The 16,893-nt window shown below is 34.4% G+C and overlaps 1 protein-coding gene across 3 annotated transcripts; it reads right to left on the bottom strand.

Annotated features, from left to right (window-relative positions):
- Positions 1-3,217: 3,217 nt before the first annotated feature.
- Positions 3,218-12,880, bottom strand: AP1S (adaptin). 3 transcript variants are annotated; one of them, NM_001046764.1, is given in 5 exon segments: positions 3,218-3,625; positions 9,584-9,721; positions 10,767-10,875; positions 12,007-12,185; positions 12,361-12,513. In NM_001046764.1, coding segments are annotated over 5 exon segments (474 nt in total). In that variant the 5' UTR covers positions 12,364-12,513; the 3' UTR covers positions 3,218-3,580.
- Between the last annotated feature and the right edge of the window lie 4,013 nt (positions 12,881-16,893).

The raw sequence follows: 16,893 nt of genomic DNA, 5'->3' as shown, positions 1-16,893 counted from the left end.
CTTTTTTATTTAAATCGCCTTACACATTACATACATTTGGAGAATAATATTGTTTAGGCCATTCGTTTGTCGGGTGCGAAAATTCCGATATTTCAGATATGATAAATACGATATGGATAGATAATTTTGTAATACAAGATAATACTGTGTGCATGTTTGATTTACGTATGTGGTACTCATGTCTTTAAAAAAAGACAGTTTTAAAAATACCTGTTAGTTTTTCTATCTGAATACCATTAAATGATTAAACCATCAATGCAATAACAGGCACGAACTTCTAGAACATATAATTGACCGGCGTAGAAGACTCAAGTCAGATTTTTTTAAGGGATTTTATGACCTAGTAGCTAAAGACCTTTTGGTCAAGTCTTATTTTAATTTTAATGAAAGCTTTTTAAATATGAAAATGATATTATGAAATGAAATGAGATGAGGATGGTATGGGATGAAATATAACCTCAGGTGGTCATTTACTGAGACTTTTTCAGTGGACTTTTTGGAAGATCCCGAGATGTTACGTTCGGCGGTTTTGTTTCATTTTCCCACATTTAAACCTGAAGAAACACTAAATAGACAAAATAAAACAAATCACACAACTTCACTCCTTGCATTCCCGCAAAAGTCTCTCAAGGTTGAGCACACGCAGTGTTGCGATAAAATATAAAAAAAACATCTAAAACGAAAAGTTTCTTTGCAGGCAATGTACGATGAACGCGGAGAAGTTTCCAACTACCTTCGCTATATTATTATACATTGCTTGCTCACTTGTTCAGCTTACTATACATTATTTTAAGGTTCTCAAAGGTAATTGTTTGTCGTAGTATTCCTACGCTACATTAATAAAAGACTGGTTAATCGGACTATGGATATGACTCGGAAATCAGAAATATGGAATATACATGTTGATAGCAGTCCACGGGCCACAGTAGCTATTCAGTTGCTAAAAGATCTGTGAATTCCTTTGTTCTTTTATGAAATTAAAATTAATAAAATAATGCCGGTTTTTTGAGGAACCTATGAATCGCCTAAGAGTTAATCCGTGACTAATTTAAACTATTGAATATCAATACTCGTATGACACAGCGTAAAGAAAACCACGTATATAGTTATCGGCTTAGGACATGTCAATGTTTTCTGTGAAATATCTAAGATGCAACATCTTTTATTTTCAAGCAAAAGCGACAAGAGTATGCTTTTTGGTGCGTACTGATGTTATTCAAAATCGTCTTTTGATTTACATAACCGATAAGTTCGAAATATTTTATACATAAACAGCTTAGCGGAAATAAAGCTTTAAGAACTCCCTCCAAAACGTTTAAACTGTCACGTAACGATAATGAACGGCTCAATTTGATTTTTAAGATAAGTGTCCCATCATTCTAGGCATCGAACAAGAACGTAACATAAAAAGAGTTCACAAAAAAAAGTCTTACATAAATATACCTTATATTGGCTTATTTAATACACCTTACTGGTGGCCATTTACGTTGTAGTTGTCTATGGGCTCCAGTGCCCACTGAACACCAGGGGGGCTGTGAACTCTTCCATCCATGTAAGCAATAAATAAAACCTAAAAAATATAAAGAAATATGCGAATCACGTACCTAACTTGCAAGTTGGCATTCAATAATTGACGTCACATTTGCGACATCTTCTTTGACCAAGTGAACCAAAATTAAAACTACTTTTACGTTTTATATTCACGTTCTTTATTGTCGTTATATCGCCATAGATAATACGCTTAATATTTAACACGTTAAACGCCTTGACGTACACCATGGGTCCACAACTTAAGTACTTTCTCCGATATATGTCTAAAAATCGTAAAGTATTTTCTTGAAAATATTGTTAATAACCTAGAAATGTGTGACTTACCGTAACACTGACTAGGTACTCATTATTTTCCGAGATTCGACAGACACAGTCATTATGTTCGCCGCAGCCCACTACGCTAAACATGGTTTCTAGTCTAGCGTTCAACGTGTTTAGAGTATTTCCATCAGTCATAAGCCAATTAGGACATCAAATGTCGACAACACTAGACCACACGTCATTACGGATCCTCCCGATCTATTAACGGTGCTTATAGGTACCTCAAGCACCGATCACGCTCTTGCAGAACCCGTCGCTTGCGACGAAGGGCTCGACGAGTAAATTAACCCATAGACACAGCCCATTGAGTTTCTCGCCGGATCTTCTCAGTGGGTCGCATTTCCGATCCGGTAGTAGATTCTGCGAAACACTGCTCTTGCAAGGCCAGTGTTAGCAACACTCCCGGTTTGAGCCCCTTGAGCTCACCTACACGTCAAGGAGAAGCTGAAATAGCCTCTCAGCATAGGTAGGGGGAAAAAAGACAACACTTTCTTTAGTCGTCGGTGTTTGTACAAAAAATGAAAAGTATTCAAAACGTTTGAAGTAATTTAATGAAAATAAATAGACTATAAAATTAGTTTTATCGACTCGCAATTTGCCCATGGACTTCGCCAATGCTAGTACCAACACGTGGCTAACCTCTTTACATCAATACACTATGAAGACGTAACCAGTGCTGTACATAAGGTTTGGCTTTGGGTACTTGATCCACATGTGTGAACCCAAACCCGGATTGGGGTTCTATGCGTAAATAGCTTTGGTTTGTATATGAGTATGAGTCGTTATCTTAAACGAAAATTAATTATCTATGTAAATACTTGTATTTATTTGGTTCCAAACAATGACATTGTGGAAAATTGTTTATGTAATATTACTGTTTCTTTTATTTCTTTAATGTATTAGAATGTACTGCTTTAGCCAAATCTTCATGTAATATTATTCAATGCTTTCTTATATGAAATGTAACTTGTAGCACGATTTATCTGGGATATAGGGAGAAAGCTAGATTGAAATAATGTCCCAGTCACTTATAAGATTTTAGTGACCCTTTTTTTCGAGGACTTTTGAAAGAACGCGAGAAGTCACGTCACTTTATTTCGTTTTCCTCTCAGTTCTTCAATTTCGCAGATTCTAAACGATTAATAATCTAACATTATTCCGCATTTAGAACTGAAGAAAAATAAAACACACGCACACAATCCGTCTGCTCGCGTTCCCGTGAAAATGTCGATTGTTCTTTTTGTTTTTGTTTGGCACCCATGTAATAATATCCTTTCGGTTTTTAACATTTTTAATGTGAAAGTATGTTTTTAAATCTTCTATACATTACTAAAACATATTATTTTATTGCTCACATACTGTGACAGCCCTAAACTATAACATGCATACTATTTTCTACAAGAAATTAGGTCCATTGTTTAAGCATTGAATTTTATGTACTTTAAAAAACAACACACTTATAAATACAAGTTAAGTTTAAGACCGTTAAGTTATCACGAATTGTTTTTTTTTTCTTTTCATGGAATGTTATTAAAATTTAAACACATTAGCGTGCGTCATCGATACGGCTGCTTAATGTATGAGCAACAATAAAAAAAAACACAATAGAGCTGCCACTGTTACAATTAATGAGATACTAAGATTATTAATACTATATAGCAAGTGAATTTGCTGAGTTGCCGGAACGAAGGACAGATGGCGCGGCGGCTTATCCGAGGCCGTGGTCTTCGAAGAAGCCCTGCGGTGTCTCCTCCTGCAACAAGGGCATCACTGAGCCAGAGCCGCTCGTGGCCGCGTTAGACCGACCCATCGCTTTTCGGCAACGCGAAACATACACATTAACGTAAAACCAATCTAGTTTTCTTCTACAAATACACTTAAGTTTATAATAATGTTTGGAGAGAAAGAACGGAGTATTCCCAGACACAAATCCTTGTAACGAATATAGAGTAAATAGAACATGATAGACGTTAAAACTCACGAGACTTGTTGAGAAAATTTATTGCACATTCTAATTTAGATTTTAGTAGATATAACAATCAGAGAAGCCACTCCAAGCCTCTGCCCGTTTGAACACCATTGAGGGCTATCTCATAAAATCATACCTACCATTTAGTCATAGCCTGCAACTTCTAAAAACACCTTTAATGAAAATTCAATCTGCTGACATCATATTTTATTACATAAAATACCATACAAAACTAGGAAATGATTTGGACATGAAAAAAAATTTTAATCGAAAGTCATGTGGTTTAATTTTCGTTATCTTACATTATTTGATAGAATAATTTTATTATTATTAATTATAGTTTTCGTGCAAAGTCAGGAACTTAGGATTCAGTCACGCTTATCTTGTGTAGTTTAAATCTTCTAATGCTTTTATCAGTCAAAACAAGTATTAGGTATTACGTAGAATTTCATTACCATAAATCAACGAGACAGTTTAAATTTTCAGTTGACTAGGTCAAGATGTTTTCCAAAGCAGGAATACCTACTCCGAGACCCGGAGTATACCTGGAGTCCGGGTATACTCGGGACTGACATATTCAGATTTAATTGATAATTCTTTTATAAGTCCGCGCACAAGGCTTTCATTACTTCGAATACAAAACTAATATTTATTTGTTAATAAAATAAAATGAAATAAACAATCACCATTAAACTACTATGCGATATATTAATTCGGATTAATTACGTAAAATAAACTAAAAAAATCAGTAACAATAAAAATAATATTTAAAACAATGTAATAAAACACTTATTTGTATAAAAATAAACAAAAAATATTTATGGTTTTTTTCTTCTCAATAATATTATTATTCAATGAAATAGGTGGCACAATTTGGATAGCTGTAAAATAATAATGCCGTACCATTAATTGTAATACAATCAATTTGGGTAGCGTTTACAGTTCAAGTTTGAAATGACTTCGATATCATTAGTTTTTGGTGTTGAGTAAATTAAAATTCGTCCTAAAAAGTCGTCCTAACTGCGTACTAGTATCGGTCACTCGGTAGTTAATTTTTTTTCTTTGCAAATTTCAAAAAAATCGGTCATTAATAACGCGTTGTATTAGTACTAATAATAGTTGACAAATATTGTTAAGAGGAAACGCTGGCTGTATTTATTGCATACAAACCTATATTTTTTTCTATTTCGCCACGATCATGACATTAGAGCGCTCCACACGGATTTCCTCCCGTATTAGGAGGAGGAATCTCACACCCCCGATTACTCTCTTTAGTCAATCCATACCCTGGGCCAGGAAGGTCAAGTACCTGGGCGTTACCCTGGATGCATCGATGACATTCCGCCCGCATATAAAATCAGTCCGTGACCGTGCCGCGTTTATTCTCGGTAGACTCTACCCCATGATTTGTAAGCGGAGTAAAATGTCCCTTCGGAACAAGGTGACACTTTACAAAACTTGCATAAGGCCCGTCATGACTTACGCGAGTGTGGTGTTCGCTCACGCGGCCCGCACGCACATAGACACCCTTCAATCTCTACAATCCCGCTTTTGCAGGTTAGCCGTCGGAGCTCCGTGGTTCGTGAGGAACGTTGACCTACACGACGACCTGGGCCTCGAATCTATACAGAAATACATGAAGTCAGCGTCGGAACGGTACTTCGATAAGGCTATGCGTCATGATAATCGCCTTATCGTAGCCGCCGCTGACTACTCCCCGAATCCTGATCATGCAGGAGCCAGTCACCGTCGACGCCCTAGACACGTCCTTACGGATCCATCAGATCCAATAAACTTCGCACTAGACGCCTTCAGCTCTAGGAGCAGGCTTAGGGACCTCGGTAACCGTACTCGTCGAACTCGACAAAGAGTTCGCCGTGCAACCTAACCCATGAATCAGCTCGCTGAGTTTCTCGCCGGATCTTCTCAGCGGGTCGCGATTCCGATCCGGTAGTAGATTCATTCGCGAAACAGCTGCTCTTGAGCTGTTAGGTCTCCTTCGGAGGCGCTCGGGTAGCTGTTAGCAAATCCCACCCCTCCTGGCTGAGCCTTTGCTCGCCCACCTGTCCTGGTGAAACTGGAAAGGCCTCCGGGCCACCAGTAATCCTTCAATCATAAAAAAAAAACATTAGAGCAATTATATATTTGCCATAAACATGTTAATTTTTTTTTTAAATTTTATTATTTATTAAATCTGATACATTAATAAGAACTGTTTTAGCGAAACAAACATGAAATTGCGATTTTCACATTTCTACAGACGAGCTGCACTATAGTGTTTTTAATCATGAAACTCGAAATATTTATTCTTCTAACTTCTCCGCATTAGCGTTTCCTCTTCAATCACGTTCGATACGTATGTTTCTTATTAGCTAACTTAGGTGCCGGTAAGCAAGCTTGTTGAACTCAGACTGTCAATGTTACCCAAACGACTCAAGACTAATCAGATTGAATAGACTACCGCACAAAAGTAGGTACTTAATTTTTGTCTTTGAAAATTGATGATTTAGAACAGAGATGAGGTTTTAACAGGTGAATACCTACGTAGATTGTGAAATATAGAAGAGATCGTGTGAATAGTCACTTACATACGTTAGATTACATTAAATTTTGAAAAGAATTTGAGGAAAGCACATGACATCGTTCATTGAAATAAAGATACTAACATAATTTCATTATAGGTTTTATCAAATCATTTTAAGTGTTAATACTTACACGCTTAAGTTAAAAACCTATGTTAAACGAATAAAATTAATATACAGTGCTAAAAACGTTCCATTTTTTTTCTCGTTTCATGGCACTATTGTCAGTAAACGTTTACCAAATGTTTTTTTTTTTAAATTCGTACAATTATATTAGCGTTAAATAGTGTGCATGGACAGTTGGGAAGCGCAGGAAAGTCTTCGATCTTCGACGCGTGGCGTGTGTTAACCATGTTAGAGCAAGCCGACGTCACGCAGCGCAGCGTCCACAGTCTCGTCCTAACAAAACTCCCACCATAAACACGCGAGCATTTAACAACGTTCGCTTGCTTACAAGAATAAAAAACTAAATGTATCCATTTCCTTAAGGAACGCGTAATATATTTTGGTAAACTCAATGTGATCTAAAGTTAAATAATTACCGCTGAACGTATGTACCGAAGCTAGAATTTTCTCCTATGTTACGTGTGTCGGAAGTATTCTCATCCGAGACAAGGACAAATTAACCTAGACACCCGAATGTATTTTTTTTAAAGTTCTAGGAATAGGTAGGTATATAAACTAGACTGACCGACAAACAAACTAGCCAATCACATTATACCACTCAGATAGGTACTATTTACCAAAACTAGTACTGATTGTTTATGTACCAGTTAGTATAATAAAGAGTTTGGCTTTGAATCAAGATGCATAAAACATAATCGATGTTGCACACAAAAAGCATACCAGCTATTTATGTAGACATACATTTATAGGCACGGAACCTGTATTTTTGCGACGTAAAAACATTATGCGGAAACTCGACAACGAGATAACATGCTGTTAGATTCAAGTAAACCACACCAAAGCGTAATATTAAATAATTTTATCACCTTAGACAATTACTAAAACAGGATATCTGTAGCAAGAGTAAAAAAAAAGTGACTTGTAACACGAAACATGGTACTGTTTGGATTACACAAAAAAAAAACCGCTGTTTATTAAAAAAACATTCAGTATACCAGCAACAGAGTTTATCAATTTAAAATTATGAAAAAATGAATTAATATTATGTCCATTCAAAACAGATTTTAATGCAACATGATTTCAAAAAAAAAAAGTTACTCTTGCTACAGAAAGGGATAGGAAATGGTTCATGCAAGAAAACAGAATTTCCATATAAATTAATGTATTTTCGACAACTCATTACAATCAACCACCACATTCTGAGCGAGGACACTGTTTTACGCACAATCATAAAAAATACATTATGAGACTTATAAAAAAAATATCGCTTATTAATCTATTAGGCAGACAGTAAACTTATTCGATTAGAAAATATCAAATTAAACTTTTAGCTACATTGTAAAATAGACCATGCGTATTATAAAATTCGAGGTTATTTTATTGAGCAAAATATTATTCTTCATTTAAGATTATTTGATTGAACTAAGAATTTAATATTAGTAAAGCAGTGTCCCATAAACATTACACAAATATTAAGCGACGAATTCCTTAAAACTTGGTTCTTTAGTTATTTTTAACCTCAATCTATCGAATACGAACCGCATAAGTATGTAATGAATTTTGTAATTTTTTAAGCGTTTCTAATGAATTATTTATTATTTGATGAGTATTTTTTTACTGTACATTATGTTAGGTTTAGAAAAAACATGCGTGATTCATATTGGTGTCAAGCTTGAAAAGTGTGAATAACAGAAAATTAAATTTGTAAATAAATAAAGCATTTTAAACTATCGTTAATACTGTTAGTTGGTTTATGCATAAAATATAAATGGATAAAAATATGGCATTAAAAAGTATAACCTAAAAACTTAAATGAAATGAAGCGTATAAGATTAATAAATATATAATTTGTTCATATAATATTAATAAGTTAGCTGTTCAGACATTTATTGCGTAAATTTTTCAACAGGTTCCAAGGGTGTGCATCAGTGCAATAGTCCATCGTTCAGATCCTGACCGGTCAGTGCATGCATATCACACAAACAAAACATAAAATAATTAGCAAATCGGACGGGATACATCAAGCTCAATATGTGTTGTACGGTTTTTCATAAGAGGGCAATCATTAACTACGTGTCTTGACTTTTAATCAAAGTCCTTCCTGCTATTGTTGAAATAATTTGAACCACATGAAAGCACATGTAATTTGCTTTATATTATCAAGCCATGGAAATACAGAACAATTTACTTAATTGTGAATTTAAAAGGTAACATCAAACTTTCAATCACAGTTTTAAATAAGATTTAGATCAACTATCCTCCAATGCACAGGCGAACATGCTGTGTTAACAAAAAAAACTTCTCTTCTCACTCCGAGTTAACGTAACTAATAGATGCCCCTAAGGGAAATTACTTAAAGACAATCAAAGGTGCTGTCGATATCAGCATCTGAGTTTTGATTAATTAGAAATAAATTTTAATAATAGTTTTTTAGATGTACCTTAATTTTTACTAATTCTGTTAGAAAGCATATTTATAATATTATTTATCCTACTAAATATATTTCTTTTAAGTTGCAGGCACTAGTTAAGCTTCCATATTGTATTAATTATTTACTATGCTAATTTTTTATTTAAATTAAGTGGTCCGAATACTTTCTTTCAAGTACTTTGTTTAAAGTGCATCCTAACTAATAAAGTGCTTTTATAATCTAAAAAAAATAGAAGGCACCACTAAGGCTATTCTCCTATACTGGTCCACATTTACTGTTTTAATAATCTACTTTTATTTGTAGCAATTAACATTTTTACAAAGCAATAATAATTCTGATATGTATGACAATTGACCATTTCATTATTTCACTGAAATTTATTTTTCATAGAAAATAAGATTTTTGCTAAACCTACTTACACCTGATATATTTCGGTCCAAAACTCTTTTCCTAATATTTAATCCTTTATCAATATTCAAAATAAGCATCAAATGAAATGAGCAAAAGTATTTACTGGACCCCGTATTGAGACCTTAATCTGATCTTATACACACCATGCTCAAGTATTATCAATCAAACAAGTTCATTATCCTGGCTACTGACCTCCTGCAGAAGATCCTGGGCAGCGATGGCTTTCAGGACATTCTTCTTACTGGTTTCTTGTAGCTCTCCACCAAGAACCAGTTCATCAAGTATGAAGTATGCTTTCTCAAAGTTAAAGATGATGTCCAGTTCACAAACCTTTAAATTAGAGGTTTATTAATTGCAAACTATTTTGTTGCTGTTGAAGGCCTACTCCTACAGGGATCCATCAGTTGTATATTGCATTGCTCCAGATCTTTAGATTAATGACATTCTGTGTGTTTTCAGCAGTCTGTACTCCAATTTTCTGATTTATTATAGTCTTGGTATAATTATATAAAACAAATCAACTAATAAATATCTGAGGTTCTAAGTACTTAAGTACCACAACTAGCATATTAATTACTTATATTTATGTTTAAAGCCTTCGTCAAACAGAACGCGTACTTAACGTCGCGCTCTTTTCATGTCACACCAATTGACTAGATGAGTCAAACGCTCCTTGACGCAACGCATTCGCCAAATCATATTGCCTTACGATATAGCAGTGTGAACATTTAAAAGTATTAAGAAATCAAGTGATCTAACTATTTATATCATTTTTTCGGGCATTATCTAGTATTTTAATACATATTCACTCGGGCGCTAAAATAAAATTTGTAAAAAATTACAACGCCTGACGTCAAAGCGTCCTAACGCCGCGACAGAGCGTTGTGTACTGCTAGCGCTGGGGCTCTGTTTGACGTTATGTTACCATAGTAGTACAATACATCTCGGCGTCAGTTTAGCGCTCTGACGCGCGCTAATTACGCGTTCTGTTTGACGAAGGCTTAACAGACCATAAACAAATAAAAATAGAGTTCATCACTGGTAGCAAAACAATGAACTCTTATATGGTAGATTGTGATAGGTATAGAGAAAGAAATCTGGTCATGTATTATTTGAGGAACTACCGATTTTATATCACAGTTTTATGAAGCAGTCACTAACTTAGGAAAGTTTGACTTTCTGAATGAGCTGATAAAATTATTTGAGACTATGCAGTCAATGTTGACAATGTGTCTTTCTAAGCTAAGGAGTTTATATTGTTGTCTTATTAAGCCACATCGATATATTTTAGATTTTTTTATATGAATCATAATTTTTGTTAGGATGTGAAAAAAAAAACTCTAAAGAGGTTGTTGACCCTTTTCAACATACTTACACTGCCAAAATACTTGTCCAGCAGTTCTACATAGCGATGGATCAACTCCAAGGTCAGCAGCTCATTGTCTTCTTGTTCCATAGCACAGCAGAAATATAGTGATGCATATCTGTAAACATTTAATTCATTCTATACTTTTCAATAACTAACTTTACGGTAGGCAGCGGCTTGGCTTGCCCCTGGCATCGCTGAAGTCCATGGGCGACGGTAACCACTCACCATCAGGTGGGCCGTATGCTCGTCTGCCTACAAGGGCAATAAACAAAAAACTAAATTAATTAGTATTATTGTAATTATAATTTATGCAAATTGTAGAATTTTTTTTAGTATTAAAATCTAATTATTTCATGTAAGCTGCTTGCTTGATGAAATACAGTCACCACTGGTCATGCATCTACCTAGGAACAAACAGCTGTAAAATAAATTGTTGGCACTGCAGCAGTAAGGTTTCTGATAGAAGAATTTATTTTATTATTTTGATAGGCAGCAAGAGAAAACCACAATAGTAAGGATAACCCTTGAAAAACAAAATTTGGTTGGTGTCTAAAGTATTAGAAACCATAAGTGGGATTGAATGATCTTCAAACAGTGCTACATCATTTATTAAATAAAAAAAAACAATTTTAAGCTTGTTATTGTTTTGTGGAGACTTGGTGTCTCAGGAAAAAGGAACGCAAAAAGATTGAGGAGTTTGAAATGTATTGCTTGGAGAAAGCTGCTACGCATTCCTTGGACAGCTATGAGAACCAATGTCTCCATCCTCGAAGAGCTGAAGGTCACCAAGCGCCTGCTGACTATGTGCCAGGAAAGGATCTGGAGTTTCTTTGGGCACATAATGCGATCCTCATTGCACAGCCTGGAGAAACTCACAATTCTCGGACAAATGGAGGGGAAGCGCCCTAGAGGAAGAGCGCCAGCTAGATGGGTTGACCAACTCAAGGAGGTGACTGGAGGCCAGATATGGGGAGCGGTACATATGGCGCAGAACCGGACCGAGTGGAGAAGATTGACATACAGTCACGATCCTCAGCATTGAGGGAACGACCAGAAAAAGAAAATTGTTTTGTACATAATGTCATGCTAAATTTATAATATTTATATAAAAACTGATTCAAACACTTTTTTTTCATAATTAGTTGATGCAATAAAGTGATTCTAAAAAAATAGCCGAATCACGTCACTGAGACATCTAACAGGCTTGTAGAAACCCCTTGTATTATGAAAAAGATTTTTTAAATACCTTTTATACACAACTTTAACATCTTTCCATTCAAGGAAAGAACACATTTTGGGTTTTCGAGCTAGCACTGTGGTAATCAATTCTCTAGTTATTTTCTTCTTTAGCTTATCTGGATGAGCCACGTACCACTTCTGAAGCCTCAATTTGCCTTGACGGCTAAATAATAGCATAAACTGCATCTGAAAATAATGCGACTTGGATTTACTTCATATAATTTGTTTTAAAAAACATTTGTGAATTGATTGTATATTTTGCTTGGTGTAGTACTTAGGTGATTATTCCTCATACGTTTAAATTTTAGGGAAATTATTGTTGCGAGTATGTACTGAAAATATTTGGTTAAGTCATAATTACCATCTTGACTCCTGATTTTTCCTGTTATGTCTGTTACAGAAATTGGAATGTATTATTTTAATTTATTTGCAATACTTTATTACATTTTACTGAGACCAACGTTTTAGTGCAATTTAGTTGATTGTTTTATCACAATGAAATGCTCTACGTAATTTTTTTTTAAAGGGATTTTATGACCTGGTAACTAAGACCTTCAAGTCATGTCTTATTTTAAATTATATTCTTATTTTTATGAAAAATATGAAAAATAAGAATATGGAGTGAAATGAAATGAAGATGATTAATTTGAGACATTAATCAACTGAGATGAAATTAAATAAAATGAGATGAGATGGTATGGGATGAAATATAATCTCAGTATAATGGTGGTCATTGACTGAAATTTTTTCAGTGGACTCTGGAGGATCCCAAGAAGTTACGTCCAGCGACTTTGTTTCGTTTTCCCACATTTGTGCACTTTCACAGATATTAAACAGTCAATAAACCACCGTTGTTACACATTTAAACCTGAAGAAACATTAAATACCGTAAAATGGGGCGATTAGGGACAAATTCCAACTTTATGAGCAATTTTAAGGTAGTTGTTGATGTATATAATGCTATATCAGGATCAAAATGATTGAGTCTTGGGGGCATCTTTGTTGTCTAATTTAAAATTATGCAACTAGCATTCCAGTTTTAAGCAAAAAATGCAAAAATAGGTGTAATCCCTATTTACCCGAAAATTGCGGTTAATTGGGACGAAATGAGAAATTTGCTAGGGTTGGCACTATTTTTATTTTTATATATAGTTTTAATTTATTTATTTATTTAGTTGCACCAACAAAGTGATCATCAATAAAAAAAATTGAAAAACTGACAAAAGTACATGGCAGACATCACCTCAATTATAGGGCAATCGACAGTGCTGATATTTCTATCTGGGTTAAGAGATTAGGTGTGTCGGTTATTCCATGGATTAATCAGATGAATACCCCCACTCTGAACAAATATTAAATATTTTATTATGTATTACTTATAGTCGGATTTTTTATTAGACGAAGTAAACTGACGTTTACTGTGTTGTCAGTTTTTGATGAAATAAAAATAGTGTTGTGACAAAGTGAACGATTGAAAAAACTCCTGAATTAATGAAATTGCCTCGATTGTCTAGTGAATAGTTAGTGTGCCGAACTGCTGATATCGGGCACGGGGTTCGAATTTTAGCCGTGCTTTGTACATACCAACGAGTTTTCGACGAAACATTATGTTCCTATGGTATCTACCTGTACTGAATACCGAGTGTTTTAAACATTAAGAAAAACATTGCGAGGAAGCTTGTAAGACTGTCCTATTTCCAATGCATCATATAGTTGAAACTATAGATGTATAAAATATAACAATTATAGGTACATTGGTAATGAAAATAAAAAAAACGGATTGTAGTTACATACTACTAGTAACATATTATTATATTGGATCACTTTAATACAATTTTATTGTAAAATATAAATAATATTCTTTTATAGTTTGAAATTAATGATTAACTCTTCACACTCATTGTTCATTTATGTGATTGAACGAGAACTGAACGCATCACTATTACTTTAAATATAGCAACATTATTTCACAAAGTGACATTAGCTACTGTCAGCTGGCTTCGTCTAATTAAAAATCCGACTATAGACATTTTTGTCCACCTTGAGATTTCATTGATCTTGTTACATGTCTCTGCAAAATCGACTTACTTATATTAAATTGCTTATCTGTTTCAACTAAAGACTTATTCCCAATTTCGCTTCGAATAAACCAGATTTTTACCAACAAATTTAAAAAATATTGTTATAACTACATAGACAACCCTACAAACCTGTACCTATTTATACTTAGGTCGTTTCCATTTCACGTAATCTCATCCCAATTGACCCCTTTTTCGTTGTTATTTGTACCTAAGACGTCCCCAATATCCCCAAAAACAACAGATTTTTACATGTATTTTTATTTAATCAAATACATTAAAACCAATAACAACTGAGACTTACCTTTAATATATATGCTGGTTCAAACACTAAATAACGTTTATAAATCATAGTCGTCTTCTATTATTATCAAATAAATAAAAGAGAGCAAAGTTTCTAGCACTAAAATAATTACCATCACAGGAAGTTAATTTGAAACGCGATTTTTTATAAGTTAGCAGCTATTATCATGCATATTCAGAGTTGTTTTGTGAACTTTCAACATTCTACTATTAAACTACAAAAAATGGAAGATTTTGCAACGAATATAAAACTTATATTGAGCGTCGAAAGATTTTCCCGGTTTTTTCCCGATTCGCCTTTCAATCCCTAATCGCCCCATTTTACCGGTAGACAAAATAAAACAAATCACACAACTTCACTCCTCGCGTTCCCGCCAAAGTCTTGTAATTTAGCTTCTTTTTTTTAAAGGTATTTTATGACCTGGTAACTAAGACTTTTAAGTCATGTCTTATTTTAATTTATATTCTTATTTTTATGAAAAATGATAATATGGAGTGAAATGAAATGACGATGATTAATTTGAGACATTAATCAACTGGGATGAATTTAAATGAAATGAGATGAGATGAAATATAATCTCAGTAAAATGGTGGCCATTTACTAAGATTTTCATTTTTATTACACGATGTTATTCCTTCACCGTGGAAGTCAATCGTGAACATTTGTTGAGTACGTATTTCATTAGAAAAATTGGTACTCCTCGCGGATTCGAACACCGGTGCATCGCTTCAACACGAATGCACCAGACGTCTTATCCTTTAGGCCACGACGACTTCAAAAGGTGGACAGACTTGATTAAGTCATCTACGAAGTGTTCCCTTTCTGAATGTACACGTACCGCCACAAAAAGAGAGATGGAGAAGTCTCTCAAAAGCCGCAACCCAGCAATAAGACATACGTAACCACGACTAAACCGCCAGGAGTGTACGACTGAGAAGAAGGGACAAATTCCAACTTGATGAACAATTTTAAGATAGTTGTTAATGTTTAAAATGCTATGTCAGGATCAAAATGATTGAGTCTTGAGGGTATTTTGTTATCCAAATTAAAGCTATACAGTTAGTATTCCAGTTTAAGCAAAAAAAACAAAAATAGGTGTTATCCCTATTTACCTAGAAATTGCGGTTAATGGGGACGAAATTAGTGTTAATAGAGAAATTTGCCAGGGCTGTCACTACTTGGTTTTAATTTATTTAGTTGCACTGACAAAGTGATCATCAATAAAAAACATTGAAAAACTGACAAAAGTACATGACAGATGTTACCTCAATTACAGGTGCAATCGACACTGCATTTACAACAAAAATAAAAAATATATAACTAAAACTTGATTACATTTAATTACTTAAGATTATTTTTATTTATTTGGGAAATTATCCGCGACAGATTTTTCCTGTAAGTTGTGAGACAATTAGAAAAAATATCTATTTCATCACTTAAAATTAGTTCAGTTAGAACATTGACGGAGACCGCGCTACCGTGGAAATTATTGTAGTTCCAAAGGATTCAGTTTAAGGGAGAGTAAGCACCTAAATTCGAACGAGCGGGCTTTCTTATATACGGTTTATATTTCTTCGTTCTTAGTAAGTACTTAGGGGTTGATATTTTTATCTGGGTTAAGAGATTAGGTGTGTCGGTTATTCCATGGATTTATCAGGTGGATACCCCCACTCTGGACAAATATTAATATATTTTATTATGTATTACTTAGACATTTTTGTCCACCTTGAGATTTCATTGTTCTTGTTACATGTTTGTGCAAAACCGACTTACTAATGTTAAATTGCTTAGCTATTTCAACTAAAGACTTATTCCCAATTTCATAGGTGTAGACGCGAGTTAAGCAAACTATGAAAATATTTTAAATTTGGTCGTTGCAAATGAAGGACACAGACTGCGGGAAGAAACGATAAGAAGCGGCAGTTCTGCGTTAAAGGAAGGATGCACAATACCTTTATGTAGTCCTTACTGCAGACTCGTACCACTTCGCGATGAGAAACACCAACGATTTCACTTATTTACGTATTTAACATAACAAAGACACGAAGCGCGCGCGCGGTTGTTCAGCCATATTTTTTCGTCTCGATGTCACCACACGATCTCGCTCGCACGCGTCCGTAGGTAAAGTGCCGGAGAGGGATGGGACAGGATTTGCAAAACCAAATTAAAAATGTTGCTATTTTTCGAAACTTAAAACTAACTAAGTTTTAAACCAGCGCAACCAATAGGCTTTTATTGCTGTTTTTAATATTAAGGAATCATATCTCTTATAAGGCTTTGCACTCTTTGATACGTACACGCGAGGCATATCTAAAATAGAAAACAATACGTAGCTGATAAATATGAATGTTTGCCAAACAATAAAATAACACTGCATTGATAATTTTCAATAAAATTTCTACACAAAAACATCATGAATAAACCAGATTCTTACCAACACATTTAAAAAAGATTGTTCTAACTACATAGACAACCCTACAAGCCTGTACCTATTTATACGTAGGTCATTCCC

This window comes from Bombyx mori, chromosome 6 (genome assembly GCF_030269925.1).
Source record: "Bombyx mori chromosome 6, ASM3026992v2".
Classification (NCBI taxonomy): domain Eukaryota; kingdom Metazoa; phylum Arthropoda; class Insecta; order Lepidoptera; family Bombycidae; genus Bombyx; species Bombyx mori.
This window is presented reverse-complemented; position numbering and strand designations above follow the sequence as displayed.

Coding starts and splice junctions, on each gene's coding strand:
- AP1S (XM_038011398.2), bottom strand. Junction 10,876..12,006: donor GTTAAAGTTGTGTATAAAAG/GTATTTAAAAAA, acceptor AAATGTTTACAG/ATATGCATCACTATATTTCT. Junction 6,823..9,583: donor CCCAGGATCTTCTGCAGGAG/GTCAGTAGCCAG, acceptor GAGTTTTGTTAG/GACGAGACTGTGGACGCTGC.